Here is a 25,958-nt window from a genome sequence, read left to right as displayed (position 1 = left end):
CAAATCATTTTTTTCACGTAGAAACGCACAGTTTTGTGGCCCCGGAAACTAACCAGGACTACTTTCTTGAAAAACTTCCAGCGGCCAGAACTCTGACCAGGGAGGTGACCACAGAGTGGGTCTGTGTGTATGCACTATAGTGCTGGTAAGGATTGCATACAACCTCATGTCTTAAATGGGCAAACTAACCCTTTAAAGCAATGGAACGAGCGCTTGGCACCCATTAGTGAGCTGAGATGGGCCTGTGTAGTGGAGGAGGAAGAAGTGTTAATGTTATGCATTAACACTTGAGTCATTACTAGTTATCATGATTCCATGCTGTAGTTACTAATGAAGAGCCAACCCGAAAGGGTAGAATCATCTAATCATTCACAGGATATATATACACACACATATTTATATATATATCTACATATGAGCAAAGAGACATACATAAAAAACACTTTTGAGAAGTAGGTTAAATAATAAAATAACTGGTATTTGGATGGCTGATGACTCAGTATGTTCCAGTACTCACCATGATGAGTCTAGTTATTCAAAGCCAGTCCAGAGGAATGCCGGAAAATCGGCTACAGGGTAAGTGTTTCAGACAAGTGCATTTATAAAAACAATTCTTAAAAATGATTTAGTTTATGAATAGTTCTCTAAAAGAGTGCATAGGTGCATAGGCTAATTATTGACAGCTTTCCCAAATCATAAGTCTCCCACGCTATTACATATTTATAATTAGTGTACAGTATCTAGCAGTAATGTTAATCTAGTGCTAGTAATTTTTCCTGCATTAGTTATTAAGTTTTGCATGAATTGTGAATTTTTTTCATTATTTCTCTGGGAAGTATTGAAAAATAGTAGTTATTGATTAGTTATTAGTGAACTACCACTTAAATCTGTAAAAAATTCAGTAGTTCTCTGGGAAGTATTAAAAAAATAGTAGTTATTGATTAGTTAATAGTGAACTACCACTTAAATCTGTGTGCTATTAATTACTAATTTGTTAATCAGAGTTACTTGTTAATTAACTGTAGTTACTAGATTGTTAACATTGTGTTACTCATTTGTTCCTGTGTAGTTATTCATTAACGAAGGATCCATATTTTAAAGAGTTACCGAATAATGCACTACCTGTCCTCAGTAGCAGACTTATTCATTACAGACCCGAGGAAAAAATACGTTTATGAGGTTGCCAGTTTGAGCACACGCAACAGGAACGAACGCAATGGACAATGAAAATTGGCAAATTGGCAATGTGCAGTATCACAGACCAAAACAATAACAAGCATTCCAGCCTGGAAACGCACATTTCAAAGTAAAATAAATGGCTGTAGAAGTGTTTTTCAGAGTATGTGAACTTAGCATGTTTTCTCAATATATGCAAACATATTATGGTATTTTTATGCTTTAGTGGAGTGAAAAAGTTACATACAACACTGGGTAGTGCCAACACTATCTCACGACCAATTAGAACGAATTCGTACGAGTGAATAAACGATGGCTAATACGTACGACCTCACTCTACATTTAGTCTAAACCCACATGATGGGTAGGTTTAGGGGCGGGGTCAGGGGTAGGTCATTCGTACGAATTCATACGAATTGGTCACCGTGTAAATTATGTACGATTGCAGCCGCTCTTCTTCTCGCATTTCGGGTATTAATGAGCTCAGATCTTGACTGCTTTGTCCAAAGTCAGTTCATGTTCCATTTGTAACCTTTGGGAAACATCACAATTTGCAATCCCTTTACTACTCTGTCCCTTATTTTTTCCACTTTGCTTGCACCGAACTCGCAGTTTTCAGCCAATTCATAGAGGCATCTCACAAAAGCCTCAACAGTTTTTCCCGATCTCTGTGTACTGGAGAAAACAGGCTATGAGACATTGAGTCATGTCAACAGGGACAGAGCTTAACACTCTGGTCGACTGAATGATTATTGCTCTTTATTCATCAAGGTATTTTTCTTTTGTGAATTAAATGGGTCATTTAAAGGAACAGTCCAACTTTCTGGGACTTTAGCCTATTCAACTTATCCCCCAGAGTTAGATAAGTCCATACATACCTTATTCATCTCCGTGCGTGCTATAAGTCTGTTTGACGCACCCACCGCTAGCCTAGCTTAGCACAAAGACTGGATGTAAATGGTTGCAGCTAGCATACTAATCCAAATAAGAGACAAAATAACGCAAACATTTTCCTATTTACATGTTGTGATTTGTATAGTCACAGAGTGTACAAAAAACAAAGTCACATGAGACACAGACATATTTTAACCGTATAAATACTGGGAACTATATTCTCTGAAGGCGAATAACCGCAGCACCTGAGACGCGCTCTGAACGAACTCTCTGCTCCTCACCACGGCGCGTCTCAGGTGCTTCGGTTATCACTCTGCCCAAGTAGCAGTGCTTCGCCTTCAGATAATATAGTTCCCAGTATTTATACGCTTAAAATATGTCTGTGTCTCATGTGACTTTGTTTTTTGTACACTCTGTGACTATACAAATCACAACATGTAAATTAGGAAGATGTTTGCGTTATTTTGTCACTTATTTGGATTAGTATGCTAGCTGCAACCATTTACATCCAGTCTTTGTGCTAAGCTAGGCTAGCGGTGGGTGCGTCAAACAGACTTGTAGCACGCACGGAGATGAAAAAGGTATGTATGGACTTATCTAACTCTGGGGGATAAGTTGAATAGGCTAAAGTCCCAAAAAGTCGGAGTGTTCCTTTAATTTTTAATCATTTTCCCATTGAGATCCAAAAAGATTGTGATAGTCAGGGTTTTTCACATTCATTTTCCATCAACCTGGCCATAAGAATTACATTGCTAAAGTGTTGTTACTTTACCTTTAAGATTTCAATATAAATATCCTCTAAGTGTCAGGGTTGGGACTTTGTTTTCTGTTGTTTCCATGGACTTTTAGGTTGTTTTTCTCATTCAGTGTTTTTCTTCATCTCTGTCGTCATTTTCATTAGTTCATTTTCATCACCTGTCTAGTTAATCAGTTAATCATCCTTCATTGTCATCACCTGTTGTACCCTCGTCATCCTCTGTGTATTTAAGTTCCTGTCTTTCACCTTTCAGTTGTCGGTCAATGTATATGTTACTATGTATTGAATGTGTTACCCGTCTGCCTGTACCAGTTGTGTGAGATATTATAGTAAATACTTGAATTGGAACTTTGTGCCTCTGCCTGTCTTCACCCGCACCATACCCGTGACACTAAGTTCTCCGCGTGTGGAATGTGTAGCAAATACTTTTTACCCAATATAAGTCCAATATAGATACTGCTGCCTAATTGCCTCTTTCTCTAAAGGTTAGCTCCCAGGTTAGTTCAGCTCCCTACAAATTTAGTAAAACTGGTGACAAGATCACAAAATAATGTGTCCGAAATAGCCAGGGGTCCAAAAATCTCACCGAAAGCCATGGTAAGTGACATTGAGCCAAATTATGAACAACAATACACTATACAATTGTGTGGATGTATAAAAGCCAATCAAATTACACTCTGATTGATTGATTGATTGATTGATTGGTTGATTGATTGATTGATTGATTGATTGATTGATTTATTTATTTATTTATTTATTGATTGATTTATTGATTTATTTATTGATTTATTGATTTATTTATTTCTGTGTGAACATGCTGTTAAAGGGATGGTTCACCCAAAAATTAAACTTCTGTGATTCATTTACTTACTGTACTCAAGTTGTTCCCAAAAATTCTGTGGAAATCAATGGTGACCCACAACTGTTTGGTTACAAACATTCAGCAAAATTTCTTCTTTTTTTTAGAAGATAGAAATTCACACATATTTCAAACAGCTTGAGGGTGAGTAAATCATGAGATTACAGAGTTTTCATTTTTGGGTGAACTAACCTTTTAAGTAATTTCCTCTCTGATTGTTGAGATATGTGAACAGTTTGGGTTATAAAATGAGTTTGAGAAACGCTGGTGGTTTAGTTTTCACTATTAAAAACACTTCAGTACTTCATATTGCCTAAAAATGCATTATATGCATAATATAGCTCATAATATAATTGCCTGTATGACTCTATAAATTATTTACAATTATTTACATACATAACAAACATGACATAGATCTGATTTGCTCATGCCAAACAATAATCATCCAGATTGTAACATAATACATTAAATTACCAGTTGTTGTTTCTGGCGTGACAGTAGTGGTAGTGTTTATGTTGCTTGAATCTGAAATAAATGAGAAATATTACATTAAAAAAAAAAAATCTCTTATATGCACGAAGGGCACATGTAAATATATTTACCTGCACAGTAAGCTAAACTGCAGGTAGTTGGGCTCACAAACTCATAGACATAATAATCTCCTGGACAGGCTTTGACTTTAATGGGATTGGATTGGAAAGCGCAGCAGTTATTGCTCCAGTGACCGCAGACATCTCGAGTGACCACTCCATCCTCAACTGTTGGATGTCCTCCGTTCAGCCACAGTGGAGCAGCAGTGCCACAACTATACTCATCCACACATGTGTCTGGCATCTGAACGCTCTGACCCTGAATGAAGAGACGGTACCAGCCGTTCCAGCTGACCGCAGCGTCACACATTATTTGAGAGGAATGTTGATTGTTGGTGTCTCTCCATGAATCATTCAGGATATTGTAGTTGTAGCACGGGTCAACAGGGGGAGCTGTTGTCATGGAAATATTAAAAATATATATTTTGCTGAATGAATAAATTCATTCAGTTTATGTGTATTTTTTTAGTGGTTATGTTATTAAATAGTTTACGCTCTTTACTTAAAGGCACACCGCAGACTTTGTGACCTGAAGATTTGAAGCATATGAGTTATTTTAAATGATTCCTCAGGCCAATATACAGCGCTTGACACTACCAATGCTCCGAGCGGGGCTGCCCTCTTGAAATACCGCCTATGTAAGTTTGGAGAAGACACACCGTCTTTGGTCAGGTCATGTGACCTGGAGAATGCCTGGAGAACGAATAACTTTACGACCGTCACGTGACCACAAGCTCTGATATGCTCAAGGAGCTAACGCTTTTGCTACTATTTTCCGCCTGCTCGACTCCTGGCCATGGCTGAGGCAAGGAAAAAGTTTAAAACTGCTTCTGAGGAGGCAAAAAAGAGAAAACGCAAGAGGGATCGTGGATGTCTTCTTGACTTTTGCGTCAGTGCTGCGGCGCTTGTGGCCTCTAGGGGCGCTCGACGTGAAAGTTACAGGTCTAGCGCCCCTAGTGGCCAAAAGTTCCGCGGTGTGCCTTTAAGCTCCCTGTTTCATTTGGATTTTTAATTTTGAAGCTGAAGACAATTTGTCTTGATCTCTCAGAACATATTCTCTTATCTAGCTAACAAAACGAGATAAAAAAAGCCAAATTTGAGTCCCTTTGCAATTGAGCACAAGTATTACAAGCTGGATAGCTGAAGGACTTCAAGAAGTCAGTGCTTTAAAAACACTCTTTGCCACTTATTTGCAAAAATATTGTTCTCACGAGGTATTCTGCACAGACTGTTGATTGAAAATGCGAATTTTGATTGTTCTTTCAATTTTAAACGTCTTTATTATAGAACTAATACAGCCCCCATTCAAAAAGAAAACATTATTTGAAACTAATCTTCAAAAAGATCTTGTTCTTAGATCTTTTGATTTTATTTCATGGCTTATTACATTTGCATGTATTATTTGCTAATTACTTAATTTTGCATGTTTCATTCATTCTCAAATCTGTCTAAAATAGTCAGAGGGTTAAAGAAATAAGAATCATAAGCTGAAGTTTAGTAAAATATATGAAGACTGGTTTTATAGGCTTTATAGACAGACAAGACTGAGAGTGACTCTTGAAGGACCAGCAGCACATCCTCTTGTACCTCTCTATTTGAATAATTTATCTTCAGTAAGTTTTGGGAGTTGATTTTAAGTCCATCTCCTATACCCTGAAAGGTCTGTGTTGCTCATTGTCAGTAGCAGCTCACAGCACAACTCCCTCGCCACCGCTGCTGTTGTCTGACTTGAACTGGTGCTGGTCCCTCAAGAGTCACTCTCAACCTATCCGTCTATAAAGCCTTCAGAGGATGTCTATAAACAGTCTATAAACAGTCTTCATGTATTTCACAACACTTCAGCGTGTGATTATTATTAAGTGTGGGTCATATTATGTATTCTTTACCATAACAAAGTCTCTGACATCCTGACAACTTTTCTTTACCTGGAGTCTCCATTCTGGAAAATGGTTTGAAATTGGTTTGGAATTGGTCAAATGTGCTTAAAAAAAAAAGATCAGAATATATATATATCTGTCTGTCTGTACATGCAGTAATTTCCTCTTTCTGATGTTGGTGTATATGAACATCGGTTATGAACTGAGTTTGAAAAACACTGGTGGTTTAGTTTTCACTTCACTTTGTCTAAAAATGCATTCTATGTTTACATTTAAATATAGAGAGTTTGAATCCCATAATCATTTGTGAGCTGTATTGCTTTTTCCTAATGTGATTTTTGTTCATATGTTCTGCAGAAATTAATTTAGCTATGAATTTACTTAATGTGATAAACAGGAACATTTCAAGAGATCATGTTTAATAAAAATACATGTCCATAAAGATGCTCAATAGAGTTTATAAAGGAAGCAAGACAATACTTTACCAATGGTTGTGATTGGTGGAGTAATGGAGTCTATGGATGGGATCGTCTCTGTTGTTGATGAGATGGACTCGCTTGTGGATTCTGGTATTAGGAACATTTTATATTAACATCAATAATTTTCAAACAAAATCCAGAAAAGAAAATGGCTGAAGATCATATGAGTAAGTGCTCACCAACACAGTAAGCTCCACAAAACATTGGCTTGACAAACTCATAAACATAGTAATCTCCTGGACAGGCTTTGACTCTTATAGGGTGGGATTTGTAAGTACAGCAGCCATTCCATGAGGAGACACAGACCTGACAGGTGACCACTCCATCTTCCAGCTGTGGGTGAGGGCCGTTGAGCCACAGTGGGTCATGAGTGCCACACATGTACTGATTTACACATGATTCTGGCATCTGAGTATTTTGACCATTGTAGAACATCCTGTACCAGCCATTCCAGTCCACATTATAATCACACATGCGATAGTAGTAATAGTTATTATAGTAAGAGTTGTCTGTGGCTCTCCAAGACTCATCCAGACTGGTATAGTTGTAGCAGGGGTCGACACTTGGAGTGGAGAAAGGCACTTTTAAGGAAAAAATAGAAAGAGAGCATTATATATTGCAGATTAAATCTATTCAAATGAATAATATGAATATAAATCATGACAAGCAAGTCAGATATAAAGATAAATAATTAAATATTTATTAATATACCTGCACAATATACAGGATCTGGGATTGAAAGAGTTGGTCTGGTAAATTTGTAGACATAATAATTTCCAGGACAAGCTTTGACTTGGATTGGGTCGGATCTGTAGCGACTGCACTGATCATCACGGGAGCCGTAAACTTCACGAGTAACAACTCCATCTTCTAGCCGAGGATGAGAGCCATCAAGCCACAGAGAACTATAACCTCCACATGACATATAATAAAAACACCACTCAGGCATCTGAGCACTTGATCCATCAATGAAGAGTCGATACCAGCCGTCCCATTCTACACGAGTGTCATCATGATCAGATATGTATCCATAACTAGACCAGTAATTGAGTGTGCTTCTCCAGTAGTTGTCGAGTATGTTGTAGTTATTACACGGATCATAATCTGTGTTAATGAAAGAAGATAAGACCAAAACAAACAAGTTATATTTTAATGAGAAACTTCGCAAGTGCAAATCTGAACCAGTCAAACACTGTAATAATCATGAGATTCTTAAATCATGCAAATTTAATGCGACTGTGTAATATAATATACAGTATGTATTATTTACAACTTACTCGAGGTGATGCTGGATCCAGTGAATATTTCTGGACTTACAGTGGAAACCACCTGTGAAATAGTGTTGACATCTAAAAAAGAAAAAAAAAAAGAAAAAGGACATTAATGCCATGACAGAAATAATAAAAACATTTTTTTTTTAAATAAATTAGAAAGGCACAGTACCTGTGCAGTATCCTGTACACCACCAGTTTGCTTGATTCACAAGTTCATAGACATAGTAATTGCCTGGACATGCTTTCACTCTGATGGGTTTAGACTTGTAATCACAGCAGTTTCCCCAATAATTACCACCACAGACCTCCCTGGTCACCACTCCATCCTCTATCTGAGGGTGAGGACCATTGAGCCACAGATTGACTTCTGTATTACAAGTGTATGAACTAACACAGGTCTCTGACATCTGGATGTTCATTCCATAGTAGAAAAGCCGATACCAGCCATTCCAGGAGAAATTTTCATCACAAATATAATCTCCACTTTCATTGTTGGCTCTCCAGGGACGATCCAGAGACTCATAGTTGTAGCAGGGATCACTGCTGATGCTTTGGAAAGCAACTGTCATGGAGATTGGAAAAGTATTATTAAATGTATTGCCTATACTGTATATACAAGAGTGTTATATCCTATAATCTTTTAGGATGATTCATTACATAATTTTGAACTATTAAATTCTGGGGAAAAATACTGGCTGACAGCAGTCTGTAGAAGCAGACAGAGCAACAGGGGCAACATATGACAAAAGCTACGCAAATAAGACTTTACTGACAAAGACTTGACTGCAACTATAAGAGGACAGTGAAGTAATATCATGATGTGTTCATAAAGAGAATACATATTAATTACTAAGCAAATGGCCTAAAGTGTGATTTGAGGAATTTGTAACATAACCTACTATACAGAATGGATAATGGACTGGAAACCCCTGATTCTAACTAATTAAAACATGCTTATTTTTATAAAACAAAATATGAATATTGAATTATCTAATATATAGAGCATTTACTCATCATAGTGAAATAAAAAATCCTAACAAATATCCCAAAAGAAAAGGGTTAATATTGTACCTGCACAGTACACCGGCCCTGGAGCTGATGTGATGGGTTTGACCAATTCATAGACGTAATAATCTCCTGGACAGGCTTTGACTCGGATGGATGTGGAATTGTAGTAGCCACACTGATCGGAATACTCCCCCCACCACTCATACCACCTTGAATGAGTTCCCACGACTTCACGGGTCTCCACTCCATCCTCAAGTGTTGGATGAGAACCGTTGAGATGCAGTGCAGTTTCACCACCACATCCAGCATTACTCACACACCACTCAGACATCTGGGCACTTTCTCCATTCAGATACAGCCGATACCAGCCACTCCATTCAACAAGAGTGTCATCATGTCCAGAGTACTGATATGGGTTTTGCCGTATATCTCTCCAATATTCATCAAGAGTGTTATAATTATAGCATGGATCAGAGATTGAAGTTGTAGGTTCTGAAAGAATAAAGAAAAAAAGACTCATTCACTGAGGTGGCAAAAACAAGAGTTCAGGTAAACATCTAACATCTGTGTCTATATGAAAAATAAGATATTGGGATGATCAAATTAGGATGGATTAGAATTAGGTAAACTGACTAAACCTACAAGTGTCTCCTTCCATCTAATTTAAAAAGAGTTGCCATTAAGACCTCCATTGAGTGATTTCTATTAACTGTATATTTATTTGCACCAAATAGAAATGACAAAGCTATACTTTGTTTTGGAACTCTTATGATATTGGTGAGATTCAAATATTTAAGTAAAATTATTTTACCATTGAAACAAAATGTAAAAAAAATGGGAACAACATTGAAGATAATCCTCAGATAATTAAAGACTGTAATGCTGGACTGTATGAATATAAAATAAAACTTAAAAAATAAACAAATTACAGTACAAATATGAAGGTCAAATAAGGGTTTGTAAAATCATATATTTAATGTTTTTCCCCCATTCAGACCGCAAACTTACGGTGCCTTTAGTGAATTCACTCAATAAGACCAAATATATATTTAGTTTCTATGTTGTTTTGCTTTATTTTTAGATGTTTGACTCAATCATGGGTTTCCTCTTCTCAGTCTGGTGTTCCCTGGCTAGAGCACTTACGCACATGCACACTCTTCAAAATGGTGCTTTCAATCTCTTGACAAACTAAAAGACTGAGAATGGCATTTTGTGTGTATATATAGATTGTACACTATGTTAGCTTGCTTGAATGATCTCTTTAAAGTCTACATGTCATGCAAAGTAGAATCTATGCTCCTTACCACAGGTCGAGAGCTTTTCCAACCACACAACTTTGCAATAATGTTCGTGAATGTTTGTTAGAACTGTGGTTGTAATAAACACAGAATCGTCGAACTGTGTTGGTAACGAGTCTAACGACTGAACTTGCGACCATAATTGGATAATGATGCTAATGAGAAATTGTCAGATCATTCATTACTTTGTGTTTTCTTTTTTAATTTCTAGTTTTTTTTTTTTTTTTTTTTTTTTTTAAAGTCCATTTGAGTCCATTCTGATGTAGGCCTAAAATAACTATTCAGTACAATGAATAATAGTTTAAAGTCCGCGTGAACCGGAAGTTGCAAACGACTTTTCTCAAGTGTTGTGACGCATTTCCGAGTGAAACGGAATATTGAACAGAGGGCAGGGTTTTACTTTAGCGCTCATCCTCTCCATCTCTCGCCCACAGCAGAGTAACGGTTTGAGGGGAGTGGTTAAGCGATTAACCAACCCAAGCCGTCAAGCCTATGCCATCAGAAAAAGAACCATTCCAGACCCGGAAGTAACTTTTCAAACTTTGATTAAAGATAACTTCGGCAAAAAAAAAATTCTGTGTATTAACTTGCACGGATTAATTGTTCACCACAAGACTAGTAATATCTGCTAACAAAGTAAATAGGGTCAATTTTGATTTCATGCCGACTTTAACACTTATTGTGCGTCCTCAGGAATTGTTTTTTATAATGTTGCCTGTGTTAATCCCAACTGCATAGCATAGGTAGAAGTGTGTTTTTTCATTGAAATTATAATATTTCACCCTCATTTCCTTTCATAAATCTCTTTTAGGTACACAAAATAGTTACTCTTTAAGGACAAAAATGTCCCCATTGAAACCTGTTAAAACTGCAATCCCCGGTTCATTGACTAAAAAATGTGTTAATAGGCTTTCATTCATTTGGCAAGGCTTCAAAATTAATAATTTACTATCTTTTACCAGATGGAATCAGTGTGTGGTTTGCGTGTGTATTAAAATTGAATGGTTAAAAGTGTGCACGAGGTGATTTCCCAACGACAGGTAAGATCCTCTTTGGCCAAACAGAGGGCAACCTAAGGCAGGGGGTTACCGCCGCCACTGGGCATCTACACTGAAGGAGGTGTGTATGTGAGATGGGTGTGAGAGTGAAGCGGATGACTGTGAGGCCAGCAGCATCATCATTACGTCATTAAAGGGGGATGAGCTGTGAGATGTTATGGCAGTCTGACCCAGAAATGTGAGCTACATGCCACTCACCAGAAACCGCATTCCTTCGATGGCTTGTTTTTCATTGTGACAAGAGTCCATAACTTGCAACTATGTCAGGGGACAACACCCTGAAGAAAAGGAGATTATAGATAAAGAGCAATGGGAATAGATTTTCAAGAGCCAGCTGAGACCATGAGGTGATTGTCATTATTCGTGTGGAGACAGTAAAAAAACTTCTTCATTTACATCAGAAATGTTGTTGGTTGCCTTCTGGGCAAGAAGAAATGTGTATAGAAGTGTTGATATTGAACTGATATGTCTATATCATAGTTTTAACTACTGCAGGTTATTTGACCTGGCGTATGATAATTCCAAGACATGGTAGTGGCTAAAGATGAAGACTGTTTTTTAAAATTAAAGAGAAAAGATTAGAGAGAAAATCTGGATAACAAAGGTTAAGTGAACCCAGCATTTAAACTAAAGATAACCTTAGAAATGTGCCTAGCATAACATATTTTATATTGTTGTATTGGTTCTAATTTGGAAGTTAAACATTTACATTTTAACATTTGTGAATGATAAAAAGGTTATTGTAAAGAATTCAATATTACATTCTGTCTAAGTTAGACTCTAGAGAATCAAAACAATCCAGATGACTTTTCTAAAAACAATTGAATAATGAACAGACATGATTTGAACTGATTAAGAGACCATGTAGAACTATTAAAACCTAAATAAAAATGTGAAGTAAATATTTTTAGAGCGAACTGCTAAAGCAAACCTTGACTATCAGTTTACAGTCATGTTTGTATAGTATGAGTGTGTGATGGTGACTGTACTTTATGTCTTGTATTTGTTAGTTCGGGGTACTATTATTTTGAGATTTTATGGATATAGTGTCATTAACCTCTGGAATGAGTATTTTATGATTACAGATGGGTTAAGTGAAACGACAAAACCTTGAAAAGAAAGATGATGCAGAACATGGGACGAGCTTTAATTGGATTAGTTATCCAGCTCTGTTTGCTACTGGTAATTATGACTAATTTAGTAATTTATGATGTTTATTTGAATTACTCTCTGGATTAATATGTTTAAGAGTATTTATGTAAATTGGAATTGGGAAGTTGAAGAATGATAAATGTAAAATAATAGACTTGACTGCCATAGGCGTCGATTTCGGGAGGGACGGGGGGGGACGCGTACCCACCAGATTTCGTCATGAGTCATTTTGTACCCACCACTTTTTAGGGTTGCTAGTAGGGCTGTAACGATACACCAAACCCACGATTCGGTTCGTATCACGATTTTTGGGGGGATTTAAAAATAAAATAAAAAGAAATTCGGTGCTGATGCAGTGGTGACCCGTTCATGTAACATATAGGCCTAATGGTGTGAACGCACCATAAGGGTGGCGCTGCCAATAAAGCACCTAAAAGCTGCCACAAAGAACTGGCAAAAGTAATCTGAATATGTCAAATATAGCAAGGAGACATTTTTATTAATAAACAAGTGTTTTCTGTGTCGCTGCAAAGATGAAGTTGACGATGAACGCGGCAGAGAGAAATGCACATTTCATACGGATAACATAGTTTTCTTTCGTTTTGAATTGTTATGTTTAAAAAGTATGATTTAAAGCGTTCTGTAGATAATATATATATTTCTCAGGTCTATGAGGCAAGGCTGTGCTGAGTTTCGGTTCATTTATGAGACGAGTTCCAGTTCATGCGCAGGCGCCTCCGTGTCGTCGTGATATCTAGGCTATTATCTGCGTTACTTATTATTTATTAAATCCAGGCAATTGGTTGATGAAACATTGATTAAAATTAAGATACAATTAATACAAAACGAAATTCACTTTAAAGAAAGGCTTTGTGCTTTCTGATTGAGGTCTGTGAAAGTTTTAAAGCATCTTTTAGTGCCGATTTCAGAGTGGTCACGTCCGTAACATTGTTTTTTCCTCATAAATGCGAACTAAATAAAATGATTAATAAAATTAATATTTTATGTTCTGTGGAGCTCGTTTTATTTTTTTCTCACGTTTATATTATTTCTGCTTAAATAATGAGTGTATGGAGGAATATAGCCTAATCCGCGCTCAAGCGCATGCATAAATCTTGCCGCAAAGCACCGGCAAAAGCAGGCTAATGATATATGTCTGAAAAATAATGAGGCATTTTTATTGTTTATTAATAAAATATATATTTCTAAATCAGTGTCGGCTCCAAACATATCTATATACATCTCCACTGTAAAGTGGATGCGCCTTTAGAGAGAAATGCACCTTTCATGGATTAGGCCTACAGCCTAATCAGCCGGTATTTGCTTTCAATTAAAAAATTTTCGTTTAAAAGTTCATTATTGAGACGCGCTCTAGTTCACGCCATGGAGATAATTAGGCTATAGCGCGCCCTGTTTGTTTTATTTTATTTTACAAAAGCACAACGTTTTCTTGTAATTGTGAGTTTACCCAAATAAAAGTAGGCTACTTGCGTCTGATGCGTTATTCCTTTTGGACCTCAAAAAAGATTGAGTATTTAAAGTTGTTTCCTCTAGGAAAATGCAAGTGTTCGCTCCGACGCGTGCCATGCAGTGCGCGCACACTCCGCACACACACTTTGGATATGCACCTAATATCCATATAGGCTAATAGCGAACATTTATCTAGGTTAAAGTTAAAGCGAGCTGCCATGCCAGATGGATAAGTCCTTTTCATGTTTAACAAATCAAATCATGCATTTTCTACCTACCGCGAGTATAAGCGCTGCACCAGTTTGAAAAGGGTAAAAGCAGTAGCGAGGGACCCCACTGATGTTGCTGCGTCTTTATATTAATATTTCTGATTGTTTAAATGATCAGCCCTCGGGGGCCCCTTAAAATGCGGGGTCCCAGGCAATTGCCGCCTCTGCCAGACGGAATGCCATACTAGGTTTTTGTGAAACGCCGCCACTGCTAGTAGCTTGCAGAGCTTACATTAGTAAGCTTCAGGACATCGTCTTTCAAAACATGACCTAAGCGAAAGATTAAAAAAAATGAATGCGTCATTGTACCCAGCACTTCTGAAAATGCACTTCCGAATGCGTCTCTGTCCCCAGCACATTTCAAACCAAACTGACGCCCATGTTGACTGCATAGAATATGTGACAAATTGGTCACCATAAAAATGATCAAGAGAGCCCAGTGAAATTTGTGAAAGGCTAGTGGGTGAACAAAGGAGGAGGATGGGAACATCACTGGTGTGTGACTATCCTTGACTATGTCTGTACACCATTACCTGACCGGATAAACACAAGACTCGAAAACTGTGAGAATGTTTTGTTTGTAGTTGGTTTTGACTTCAGAGACAAAACAAAAGGCCTGCATTGGACAAAATAGGCCGTGACCACAGAATTTGAAGTGTTAGTCTTAGGGCTGTTGCCCTCAAACTACTCTGCTCAACAAGCTGAGTTTGTGGCTTTAACTGAAGCCTGGAAATTAATGAAAGGAAACTGTGTGACGATTCACACAGATTATCGTCATTAATTTGCAGTTGCTTATGATTTTGGGGCTGTGGTCAGATGGTCGACCTATCTTTCACGCTGGATTAATATCAAATTTGCTGGATGCTATTTTGTTGCCTGATCGAATTTCCATTTGTAAATGTGCAGCCCATACTAACAAAAAAATATTTGATTTCTATAGGAAATGGCATGGCGGACGCAGCTGAAAAACTGCTACCAGATTAAGATTATAATCTCCTCCTACCAGAAGGAGATTATGTGCAACATGTTATCTGAAAGGAACCTTGATTTAGCTGACTCCTTACAGAGCATTCAGTCTTTTGATTAAGACACAGAGAAGTCTGTTTGGAGGAAATGGGGCTGCTAAAGAAGCGTTTGGTTTAGTGTTGATGACAAACCTTGTTTACCGAAACATTTCTTCAACCTCTTTCACATATCTGGCAGCCAGTGCCGCGGTCTGTCCCTCTCCTATGATCTTTATCTGTTCCACTTCAGTCATGGCTGTAAAGTTTTTTATTAAGTAAATTTGTTTAAGTAGAGGTCTCTGATTGAACTGTATTTGTGACAGTGAAGGAGGAAGTGCGCCTCTGTCTCTGTCTCAATCTCTCCTGTCCTGGACTGAACACACACCCTCTGCTCTCGGGGTAACCAGCTCTTTCTGTGTCTGCCGGTCTCGATGGCTAGACTGACAGGTCAGGTCAGGTCAACTTTATTTATCCCTAAGGAGCAATTTGTTTCACAGCTAGCAGTGATCCATACAGTCAGCAAAAAAACAAACAAACACACAACAACAACAACACACAACAGTGTATATATATATATATATATATATATATATATATATATATTAATAAGAAAAGAAAAAAAGAAAAAAAAAACTGTTATCTGTGTTATCTCAGCCTGTACTTGCTCAGGATCCATCTCTGCTTTGTGTCTCTCTAACTCTGAGATATTCTTCCAATTCATAATTTGATTTCAGAGTTTGATAGAATTGTAATTTACTTTGTGTTTTAGTTTCCTGATCCCAATGGTCCAGATATGTATTTTTGCTAATTTATTTTGATGTTTGTGTGCGAAGCAGTGCTGGTCTGAGACTGTTTAGTCTATATATAGTATATATATATATATATATTTGTTGAGATTTCCTATGGATCACATGATGTAGCCAGTCACGGGAGGAGCTAAGTCTCCTCAGGTGCACTTAATTATTGATACATTACTATTGTTTGGTGTGTTTGTGTGTGCCACATGCAATGGAAGCAGACTGTCCTTTCTTTCCTTTGTAGAGTTGATGTGTTCCTGACAATGTAAGTTTGTGCCCTTTTGAATTATAATGTTAAAGGTCCCGTTTTTCGTGTGTTTTTGAAACTCTGATTGTGTTTACAGTGTGCAATATAACATGTATTAATGTTTCGCGTGTAAAAAAAACACAGTATTTTTCACAAAATGTACTTATCTGTATACCACTGTTTTCACTGTCCTAAAAACGGGCTGATTACTTTCTTGTTCTGTGAAGTCTCTCCTTCAGAAATGCGTAACGAGTTCTGATTGTGCCAGCGGTTCCTGTGTTGTGATTGGACAGCAGATTAGCGCACGTTGCCCAGAAAGGTCACGCCTCTAACCATAACGTGGAGATGCATGGCTCAGTGTTATGTTATTGTAAGGTGATTTGACTCCGGGATGAAAATAACAGCACCTCGACGACATGGCGACAAACACACTCTACAAATGCTAATCTTCCTCTTCTCTGTAGGAGCGCAACAAGACCACGCCCCCTTTTTTGTGTATTCCTGTGTGCGGAGGTTAGTCAAAAAACTGTTCTAGTGACGTCATTAAAGCAGGAAGTAGAGGATGTAGTCCAAACCGGCCGTTCGCTGTAAGCTTTGAAAGGGGACTTCTGTTAAATCAAATATCTCGCTTTGCATTGAACTTTGAGCTTTATAATTTTACAGGTATTATTTATGCTCTAGCAGCAACATTACACACTAGCTAAAGTTAAAAAAATGGGATCACGAAGAACGGGACCTTTAAATTCTTGAGGTTCTGTTTGGGTCTAACTCTAAAATGTAGCTTCTATGTGATTTATCATTCTTATGTTTCAGTGTTCTTACTACTTTGATGTTTGAGTAGTTTAGGGTTGGATTATATGATTAATTATTTATTAGTTGAAGTTCTATGGTGTTAATTGTATTTAAGATTATGTTTGTTGTTTATTTGTTTATAGAAACCATACAACTCTATGGGCCCTATCTTGCACCCAGCGCAATTGACTTTGCACACCGACGCATGTATCATTCCTATCTTGCACCCGCGCACAGCGGACTTTTCCCTCCACAGACGCACGTCGGTAAATTAGGGAATGAACTTACGCTCGCGGGGGCGGTTCAGCGCAAAGAGGAGGCGTGTTCCGGCGCAAAACTGCCCTGGTGCTATTTTCCAGTTTTAGAAAGCAATTGCGCCATTGACCAAGAAAAAAACAGTCTAAAGACAGTGGCGCGTTGCGCGTTAGTGATGTGGTATTTTAAGGGCGCGTGCTTGGCCATAATGTTAACGCGCATCCACTTTGATTCTCTAATATAAACAGATGCAGCAGTTTTCATTTTTGCAAATCATACATTATTACAGGGAAAAATATTAACACACGAGGGAAATCATTGTGTCCGTGAAGATGTGAAAAAGATCTATCTAGATAAAAAAAATATATATATCTAGATTAGGCCTAGGCTACACATTTACTACCCAAATTATACGCCTGTTTAACCGAAGCTAATTTGGGTGGGTTTCTCCCATCATCCCCAATGTCACTTCTCTGTGTTTTACGGCCCTGACGAGAACGTCGGTTTCCGCGGCTATGAACCGCTCCTGTCGTGCGCTGGCAAATCCGCTGTTATAAAAGCGATCCGCCATGGAACAAGCGCGCCGGCTCTTAAAGGGAATGTGAGAGGACGCTCTGATTGGTTTATTTCACGTTACGCCCAAACCACATCTATGAATAATGAAGCTACTTCAGACCAACCCCTTTTAGATTTGCGCTGGGCGCAAGAGTCATTTATCCCGCCGGGAAAATAGCAACAGCATCGGGATCCGCCCACAAAGTTACTTGCGCTTTGCACTTTGACACTTGCGTTTCAGATCGTTAAAATAGGGCCCTATATCTGATTCCTATTCCTCTCTATGGCCTGATTCACATTATGTTACAATAAATGAGTATGGACTGGAGTACTGGACCCCTGTGTTTTAATGGACACACCATCCTGGTAGCACATTTCCTGAACCAAACATTCCCAAACTTTACATATATATATTTACTGCAAAAAAAACATTAGGAATTGAGGTGATGAATTAGGTGTGAAATCATCAGGAACCTTTTAGTCTCCAGTGCTCCAGTTTCCAGAACTGCAACCTACCTGGAGTCTCCAGAAGTACAAGTTATCAGGATCTCAGAGACTTTGCTATGGTTAAGAATCCTGAAATATGACCCACACTTAATAAGAATCACAAGCGGAAGTGTTTCGAAACAACAGTGTTGAAAGTGCTGAAGTTATGTTTTTTTTTTTAATAGGCTTTATAGACAGACAAGACTGAGAGTGACTCTTGAAGGACCAGCAGCACATCCTCTCATACCACTGTTTGAAGAATTTATCTTCAGTAAGTTTTGGGAGTTGATTTTAAGTCCATCTCCTATACCCTGAAAGGTCTGTGTTGCTCATTGTTAGTAGCAGCTCACAGCACAACTCCCTCGCCACCGCTGCTGTTGTCTGACTTGAACTGGTGCTTTTACCTCAAGAGTCACTCTCAAACTATCCGTCTATAAAGCCTTCAGAGGATGTCTATAAACAGTCTATAAACAGTCTTCATGTATTTCACAACACTTCAGCGTGTGATTATTATTAAGTGTGGGTCATATTTCAGGATTCTTAACTATAACAAAGTCTCTGACATCCTGACACCTTTTTTTACCTGGAGACTCCAGGTACTGTTAACTTGCATAATAATTATACGCGCTGTATATATATTTATATCAGAGTGTATTTTGATATCCTTTTAGATTGATACAGTTTTATTGTATATTGTTGTTCAATATATCGATATACATTACTATGTTTTTTGGTTATTTTAGACAGATATAATAGGTCTAATATTTTAGGCAGATATATATCTACATGCAGTAATTTCCTCTTTCTGAGGGTTGGTGTATGTGAACATGTTATGAGCAGAGATTGAGAAACACTGGTGGTTTAGTGTTCGCTATTAACAAAGTTTCACTACTTCACTTTGTCTAAAAATGCATTGTATGTTTATGTATATTTAAATATATAGAGTTTGAATTCCATAATCATTTGTGAGCTGTATTGCTTTTTCCTAATGTGATTTTTGTTAATATTTTCTGCAGAAATTAAATTCGCAATGAATTTACTTAATGTGATAAACAGGAACATTTCAAGAGATCATGTTTAATTAAAATACATGTCCATAAAGATGCTCAATAGAGTTTATAAAGGAAGCAAGACAATACTTTACCAGTGGTTGTGATTGGTGGAGTAATGGAGTCTATGGATGGGATCGTCTCTGTTGTTGATGACATGGACTGACTTGTTGATTCTGGTATTAGGAACATTTTATTAACATCAATCATTTTCAAACAAAACCCCAACAAAAAGAAAATGGCTGAAGATCATACGAGTAAGTGCTCACCAACACAGTAAGCTCCACAAAACATTGGCTTGACAAATTCATAAACATAGTAATCTCCTGGACAGGCTTTGACTCTTATAGGCTGGGATGTGTAAGTACAGCAGCCATGCCATGTAGAAGCACAGACCTGACGGGTGACCACTCCATCTTCCAGCTGTGGGTGAGGGCCGTTGAGCCACAGTGGGTAATAAGTGCCACACATGTACTTATTAACACATGATTCTGGCATTTGAGTATTTTGACCATTGCTAAACATCCTGTACCAGCCATTCCAGTCCACATTATAATCACACATGCCATAGTAGTAATAGTTATTATAGTAAGAGTTGTCTGTGGATCTCCAAGACTCATCCAGACTGGTGTAGTCGTAGCAGGGGTCGACACTTGGGGTGGATAAAGGCACTATTAAGGAAAAAATAGAAAGAGAGCATTATATATTGCAGATTGAATCTATTCAAATGAATAATATGAATATATAAATCAATACACATCATGACAAGCATGTCAGATATAAATATTAATTAATATACCTGCACAATATACAGGGATTGGGATTGAAAGAGTTGGTCTGGTAAATTTGTAGACATAATAATTTCCAGGACAAGCTTTGACTTGGATTGGGTCGGATCTGTAGCGATTGCACTGATCATAACGGGAGCCGTAAACTTCACGTGTAACAACTCCATCTTCTAGTCGAGGATGAGAGTCACCAAGCCACAGAGAACTATAACCTCCACATGACATATAATAAAAACACCACTCAGGCATCTGAGCACTTGATCCATTAATGAAGAGTCGATACCAGCCGTCCCATTCTACACGAGTGTCATCATGATCAGATATGTATCCATAACTAGACCAGTAATTGAGTGTGCTTCTCCAGTAGTTGTCAAGTATGTTGTAGTTATTACACGGGTCATAATCTGTTACTGAGAGATGATGAGACCAAAACAAACAAGTTATATTTTAATGAGAAACTTCGCAAGTGAAAATCTGAACCAGTCAAACACTGTAATAATAATGAGATTCTTAAATCATGCAAATACACTGCGACTGTGTAATATAATATATATTATTTACAACTTACTCAAGGTGATGCTGGATCCAGTGAATATATCTGGACTTACAGTGGAAACCACCTGTGAAATAGTGTTGACATCTAAAAAAAGAAAAAAGAAAAGGAAATTAATGTAATAACAGAAATCATTTTAAAAAAAAAATTGTAATAAATGAGAAAAGTACAGTACCTGTACAGTATCCTGAACACCACCAGTATGCTGGATTCACAAGTTCATAGACATAGTAATTGCCTGGACACGCTTTCACTCTGATGGGAATTGTCTTGTAATCACAGCAGCTTCCCCAAAAATAACCTGCACAGACGTCCCTGGTCACCACTCCATCCTCTATCTGAGGGTGAGGACCATTGATCCACAGATTGAGGTTTGCGTTACAGGAGTTTTCACTAACACAGGTCTCTGACATCCGGATGTCCATTCCATAGTAGAAAAGCCGGTACCAGCCATTCCAGGAGAAATTTTCATCACAAATATAATTTCCACTTTCATTGTTGGCTCTCCAGGGACGATCCAGAGACTCATAGTTGTAGCAGGGATCACTGCTGATGCTTTGGAAAGCAACTGTCATGGAGTTCGCAAAAGTATTATTAAATATATTTCCTATACTGTACATACAAGAGTGTTATATCCTAAAATCTTTTAGGATGATTAATTACATAAGTTTGAACAATTATATTCTAAACAGCTGTGTACATTCAGTCTCAAAATGGAGCAAATATACTGGCTGACAGCAGTCTGTAGAACCGGACAGAGCAACAGGGGCTACATATGACAAAAGCTACGCAAATAAGACTTTACTGACAAAGACTTGACTGCAACTATAAGAGGACTGTGAAGTAATATCATGATGTGTTCATAAAGAGAATACATATTAATTACTAAGCAAATGGCCTAAAGTGTGATTTGAGGAATTATGGAATTTTTGCAAAAGATCAACAAAGAGTAACAAAGAGATCTAGTTGATATTAATCTGTAACATAACCTACTATATAGAATGGATAAAGGACTGGAAACCCCTTATTCTAACTAATTAAAACATGCTTATTTTTATAAAACAAAAGATGAATGTTGAATTATCTAATAGATAATATCAAATATCCCAAAGAAAAGGGTTAAAACTGTACCTGCACAGTACACCGGCCCTGTAGCTGATGTGATGGGTTTGACCAATTCATAGACGTAATAATCTCCTGGACAGGCTTTGACTCGGATTGATGTGGAATTGTAGTAGCCACACTGATCGGCATAATCCCCCCACTCATACCACCATGAACTAGTTCCCACGACTTCACGGGTCTCCACTCCATCCTCAAGTGTTGGATGAGAACCGTTGAGATACAGTCCAGTTTCTCCACCACATCTCACATTACTCACACACCACTCAGACATCTGGGCACTTTCTCCATTCAGATACAGCCGATACCAGCCACTCCATTCAACAAGAGTGTCATCATATCCATAGTACTGATATGGGCTTTGCCGTATGTCTCTCCAATATTCATCAAGAGTGTTATAATTATAGCATGGGTCAGAGATGGAAGTTGTAGGTTCTGAAAGAATAAAGAAAAAAGACTCATTCACTGAGGTGGCAAAAACAAGAGTTCAGGTAAACATCTAACATCTGTGTCTATATGAAAAATAAGATATTGGGATGATCAAATTAGGATGGATTAGAATTAGGTAAACTGACTAAACCTACAAGTGTATCCTTTATACACACCTCTCACTCATTTAAAAAGAGTTGCCGCCAAAATCTCAATTGAAGGATTTCTATGAACTGTATTTAGTATAGTTGTTTTCACCAAATAGAAATGACAAAGCTATACTTTGTTTTGGAACTTTGATGATAAATGTGAGATTTAAATATTTAAGTAAAATTATTTTACCATTGAAACAAAACGTACAAAAAGGGGACAACATTTAAGATCATCTTCAGATAAGCAAAGAGTGTCATGCTGGACTGTATGAATACAACTTACAGTAAAGGACAAATAAGGGTTTGTAAAAATATATAAACAAATATTTGTATTGTTGTTTGTTTGGTGGAGGCGTGGCTGGTCAGCATGGCTGCTGCAGGGGAACAGTTTAGCTTGCACAAACTCATGCAGTCTAGCGGTGGGTGAGATTGTTGGATATGATAGTGTTACATCGCCTTCTAGAATGAATAGTGCCGTTGCAATCTTTTTAGACAAATGTGGACAAAGTAAATCAGCCACTTGAGAGCGGAGTAGTGATTCAAGACACAAAGCCTACACATTAGTTTTTTCTTTATTAAGTCCCGCTAAAAAGGTCATTATTTCGAATGTAACCCCGTTTATGAAAAATTAGCTTTTGTAAAAAGAACTAGGGAGAATCGGAAAACTAGTGTCTCCGATAAAGATGATTCCTGTCACCTGTAAATCTCCTCATCTTAAAACACAATGTGTCTTTTAGGAGACATGTGCTTAGATTCTTAAAAATAGCAACAAAGAATTGAACTGGTGTTTAAGTTTAAGGCTGATGACTTTGACTATACTGTGCATGTGACATCAGAGACGATGGAATATTTTGGGTGTGGGACTGTAGGACATGTGATTGGCCCGTGCCCTGAGAGAGTAGGTGAGAGCTGTCTGTTCAAGCTTAAAGCAGACGAACCACAGAGAACTGTGCATGAAGAAAACAGATGATAGCGATCAGGAGAATAAAGTGATGGAAAATGTAGCGAGTGAACAAAAAGTACAAGATGTCTTAAAAGAGGATTTAAATGTTGGCCAAATCACGACTATAGCTGAGTCAGTGTTGTTTAATGAGGAAGATGTTGTTTTGGATGCTGAACCAAGAGAAAAAATCCAGAAAATAAATCAAATACTGAACAAGTTACAAAAGTGTCAAAGACGAAACCTATGAGCTGTTCTTCTCAGTCAGATGATGGGTTGATGAACACGCAGGAGTCTGAAAGTGATGTTAGTGGAGACACACAGATGGATGTGGAGATTGTTTACTCTTTCATCAAAAGTCAGTCATTTTTACAAAGTACAAAAGGCATGAGATCAGTTAAAGTTGATGAGTTTTTCCAGATTTCAAGTTGTTCCTTGATTTAGTTAAACTATTCATGAAAAACACAGAACACCCCCCGGCCAACTGACCTTTACAAACCAAGAAATATTTTTTCTTTTTTTTTTTTTTTTTTTTTTTTTCCAAAAACTATTGGGACGCACAATTCCGTTGGTTCAGTGTCTTCCGAGATTATCCCTAAGGGATAAGGGATAATTATCAAGCTCCTGTTCTAGGCAACAGAGGAAAGGGACTTCTATGAGGGCTGGCCAGACTAAGGAGTTGCATCTGACTTAAGATCAATTTATCCCGCCGGTATAATAGCAACAGCACCCGGGATCCGCCCAAGTTACTTTCGTTTTGCGTTTGATACTTGCGTTTCAGATCGTTAAAATAGAGCACTCAGTGTGTTTTATCTGTCACACGCTTCTTTGTTCAGTTTCCCGCTACTCGTCCGTCTGCTTGGTTGCCGTCATTATTAGTTAATGTGCATCAGCTGTGTTTAGTAATTATTCTCGTTGTGTTCACTACTTAAAGGTGCAGTATGTAAGAATCACTACGACTAGTGGTCGAAATAGGTACTGCTGTCGAATTGAAAATATGGAAGATTGTCTTTTCTCCTGCCATCTGCTCCTCAGACTGGACGGCGCTCACATAGGTTGCCAGTTTGAGCACACGCAACAGGAACGAGCGCAATGGACAATGAAAATTGGCAAATTGGCAATGTGCAGTATCACAGACCAAAACAATAACAAGCATTCCAGCCTGGAAACGCACATTTCAAAGTAAAATAAATGGCTGTAGAAGTGTTTTTGAGAGTATGTGAACTTAGCATGTTTTCTCAATATATGCAAACATATTATGGTATTTTTATGCTTTAGTGGAGTGAAAAAGTTACATACAACACTGGGTAGTGCCCAGGGCCGGCCCGAGGCATAAGCGAACTAAGCGGCTGCATGGGGCCCCCTGGCCACCAGGGGGCCCCCAATCGAGTTTTTATTTTTAATTTATTTTTTACACATATTAGATAACTTAAACAAGTAACATAAATGAATGAATGAATAATTTATGACAAGCGAATTCTGATTTTATGATCAATATACCTGCCTACAACTGCTGCTGTGTCTGCCAGCGTTTGAGTCAAGCGCATAATCTAGACACCTCGCGTGCATTGACTATTCGTGGGTGGGGAGACTTCTGTGATGAAAATAGACTTCAACTTTATTAATATGGTTTTAATAATCTTAATAATGTGACCGAGCGTTCGTATAGGGTTCACCTAACACTAACAGAAATAAGAAAATAATAAACGATAGCAGTTTTAAGTCTTCTCCACTTTATTATATTCCACACATCAGATCACTCCAAAACCCCGCGACACTCCAGTACCAAGTGCGCATCTACGGCAAGCCCCGAGGGGAAAAATACATTGCATGCACACATATACAACTAGCGCCAGTACATCATTATTATTGTAACAGACTTTGTTGGATTCTGTCATGATGCATGTACAATCCAACAAAGTCTGTTACAATAATAATCTATATATTAAAAAAAATATATATTGAGGACAGTTACACCGTCAATAATTGTCATTGTTGTTGCTGTTATTATGTTTCTGATTTCTCAGTTTTCTCATTATTTTAAATGATGTAAATAATTGAGACAGTTAGTAAAAGAGTAAAGTAAAAGTTAAACGTTTTAAAAACAAAAGTGAAAAATGTATGCACTTTCATTATTTAAGTAGCCTATCTATTTTTTTTTTGTAACATTCTATTTTTGATTATATCCATGTTTGTCTATTTTGGTTTTATTTTGTAGTTGAAGATTGCACATTTATTGTACATTTGCAAATAATTTATTTATGTTTTGTGAGAGTTTGTTTTCAGAAGTTTCAATGAGTTAGAAGTTTCAATTAAGTATTTATTTTGTATTAACACATAACCTCACTGTATTTATAATGTAGCATTATAGCGTGACATTTGTGTCAGTAATCGTCAAGCACAGGTGACTCCGCGTGGTAGGAGGGGCCCCCAAAATCAAATTCTGCTTAGGGCCCCCAAAAGGCTCGGGCCGGCTCTGGTAGTGCCAACACTATCTCACGACCAATTAGAACGAATTCGTACGAGTGAATAAACGATGGCTAATACGTACGACCTCATTCTAAATTTAGTCTAAACACACAATGGGTAGGTTTAGGGGCGGGGTCAGGGGTAGGTCATTCGTACGAA

At 37.7% G+C, this 25,958-nt stretch overlaps 1 protein-coding gene across 1 annotated transcript in view; it reads right to left on the bottom strand.

The window, feature by feature from the left end:
• LOC306989048 (uncharacterized protein) overlaps window positions 1-23,103 on the bottom strand; it is a gene marked incomplete at its 5' end in the record, with an annotated part of 42,143 nt that extends 19,040 nt beyond the window's left edge. The window contains 13 exons of the mRNA XM_079594367.1: window positions 4,289-4,669; window positions 6,639-6,719; window positions 6,812-7,213; window positions 7,344-7,736; window positions 7,910-7,981; window positions 8,076-8,468; window positions 8,978-9,406; window positions 19,616-20,017; window positions 20,703-20,774; window positions 20,863-20,874; window positions 20,989-21,255; window positions 21,819-22,244; window positions 23,088-23,103. Coding sequence (XP_079450493.1) covers window positions 4,289-4,669; window positions 6,639-6,719; window positions 6,812-7,213; window positions 7,344-7,736; window positions 7,910-7,981; window positions 8,076-8,468; window positions 8,978-9,406; window positions 19,616-20,017; window positions 20,703-20,774; window positions 20,863-20,874; window positions 20,989-21,255; window positions 21,819-22,244; window positions 23,088-23,103 — 3,346 coding nt within the window. The remainder of the gene's footprint in view (window positions 1-4,288; window positions 4,670-6,638; window positions 6,720-6,811; window positions 7,214-7,343; window positions 7,737-7,909; window positions 7,982-8,075; window positions 8,469-8,977; window positions 9,407-19,615; window positions 20,018-20,702; window positions 20,775-20,862; window positions 20,875-20,988; window positions 21,256-21,818; window positions 22,245-23,087) is intronic.
• Window positions 23,104-25,958: the final 2,855 nt, after the last annotated feature.

Source organism: Phoxinus phoxinus (assembly GCF_949152265.1).
Source record: "Phoxinus phoxinus genome assembly, chromosome: 21".
Taxonomy (NCBI): domain Eukaryota; kingdom Metazoa; phylum Chordata; class Actinopteri; order Cypriniformes; family Leuciscidae; genus Phoxinus; species Phoxinus phoxinus.
The sequence above is the reverse complement of the archived record's forward strand: the minus strand, read 5'-3'. Positions and strand labels throughout refer to the sequence as shown.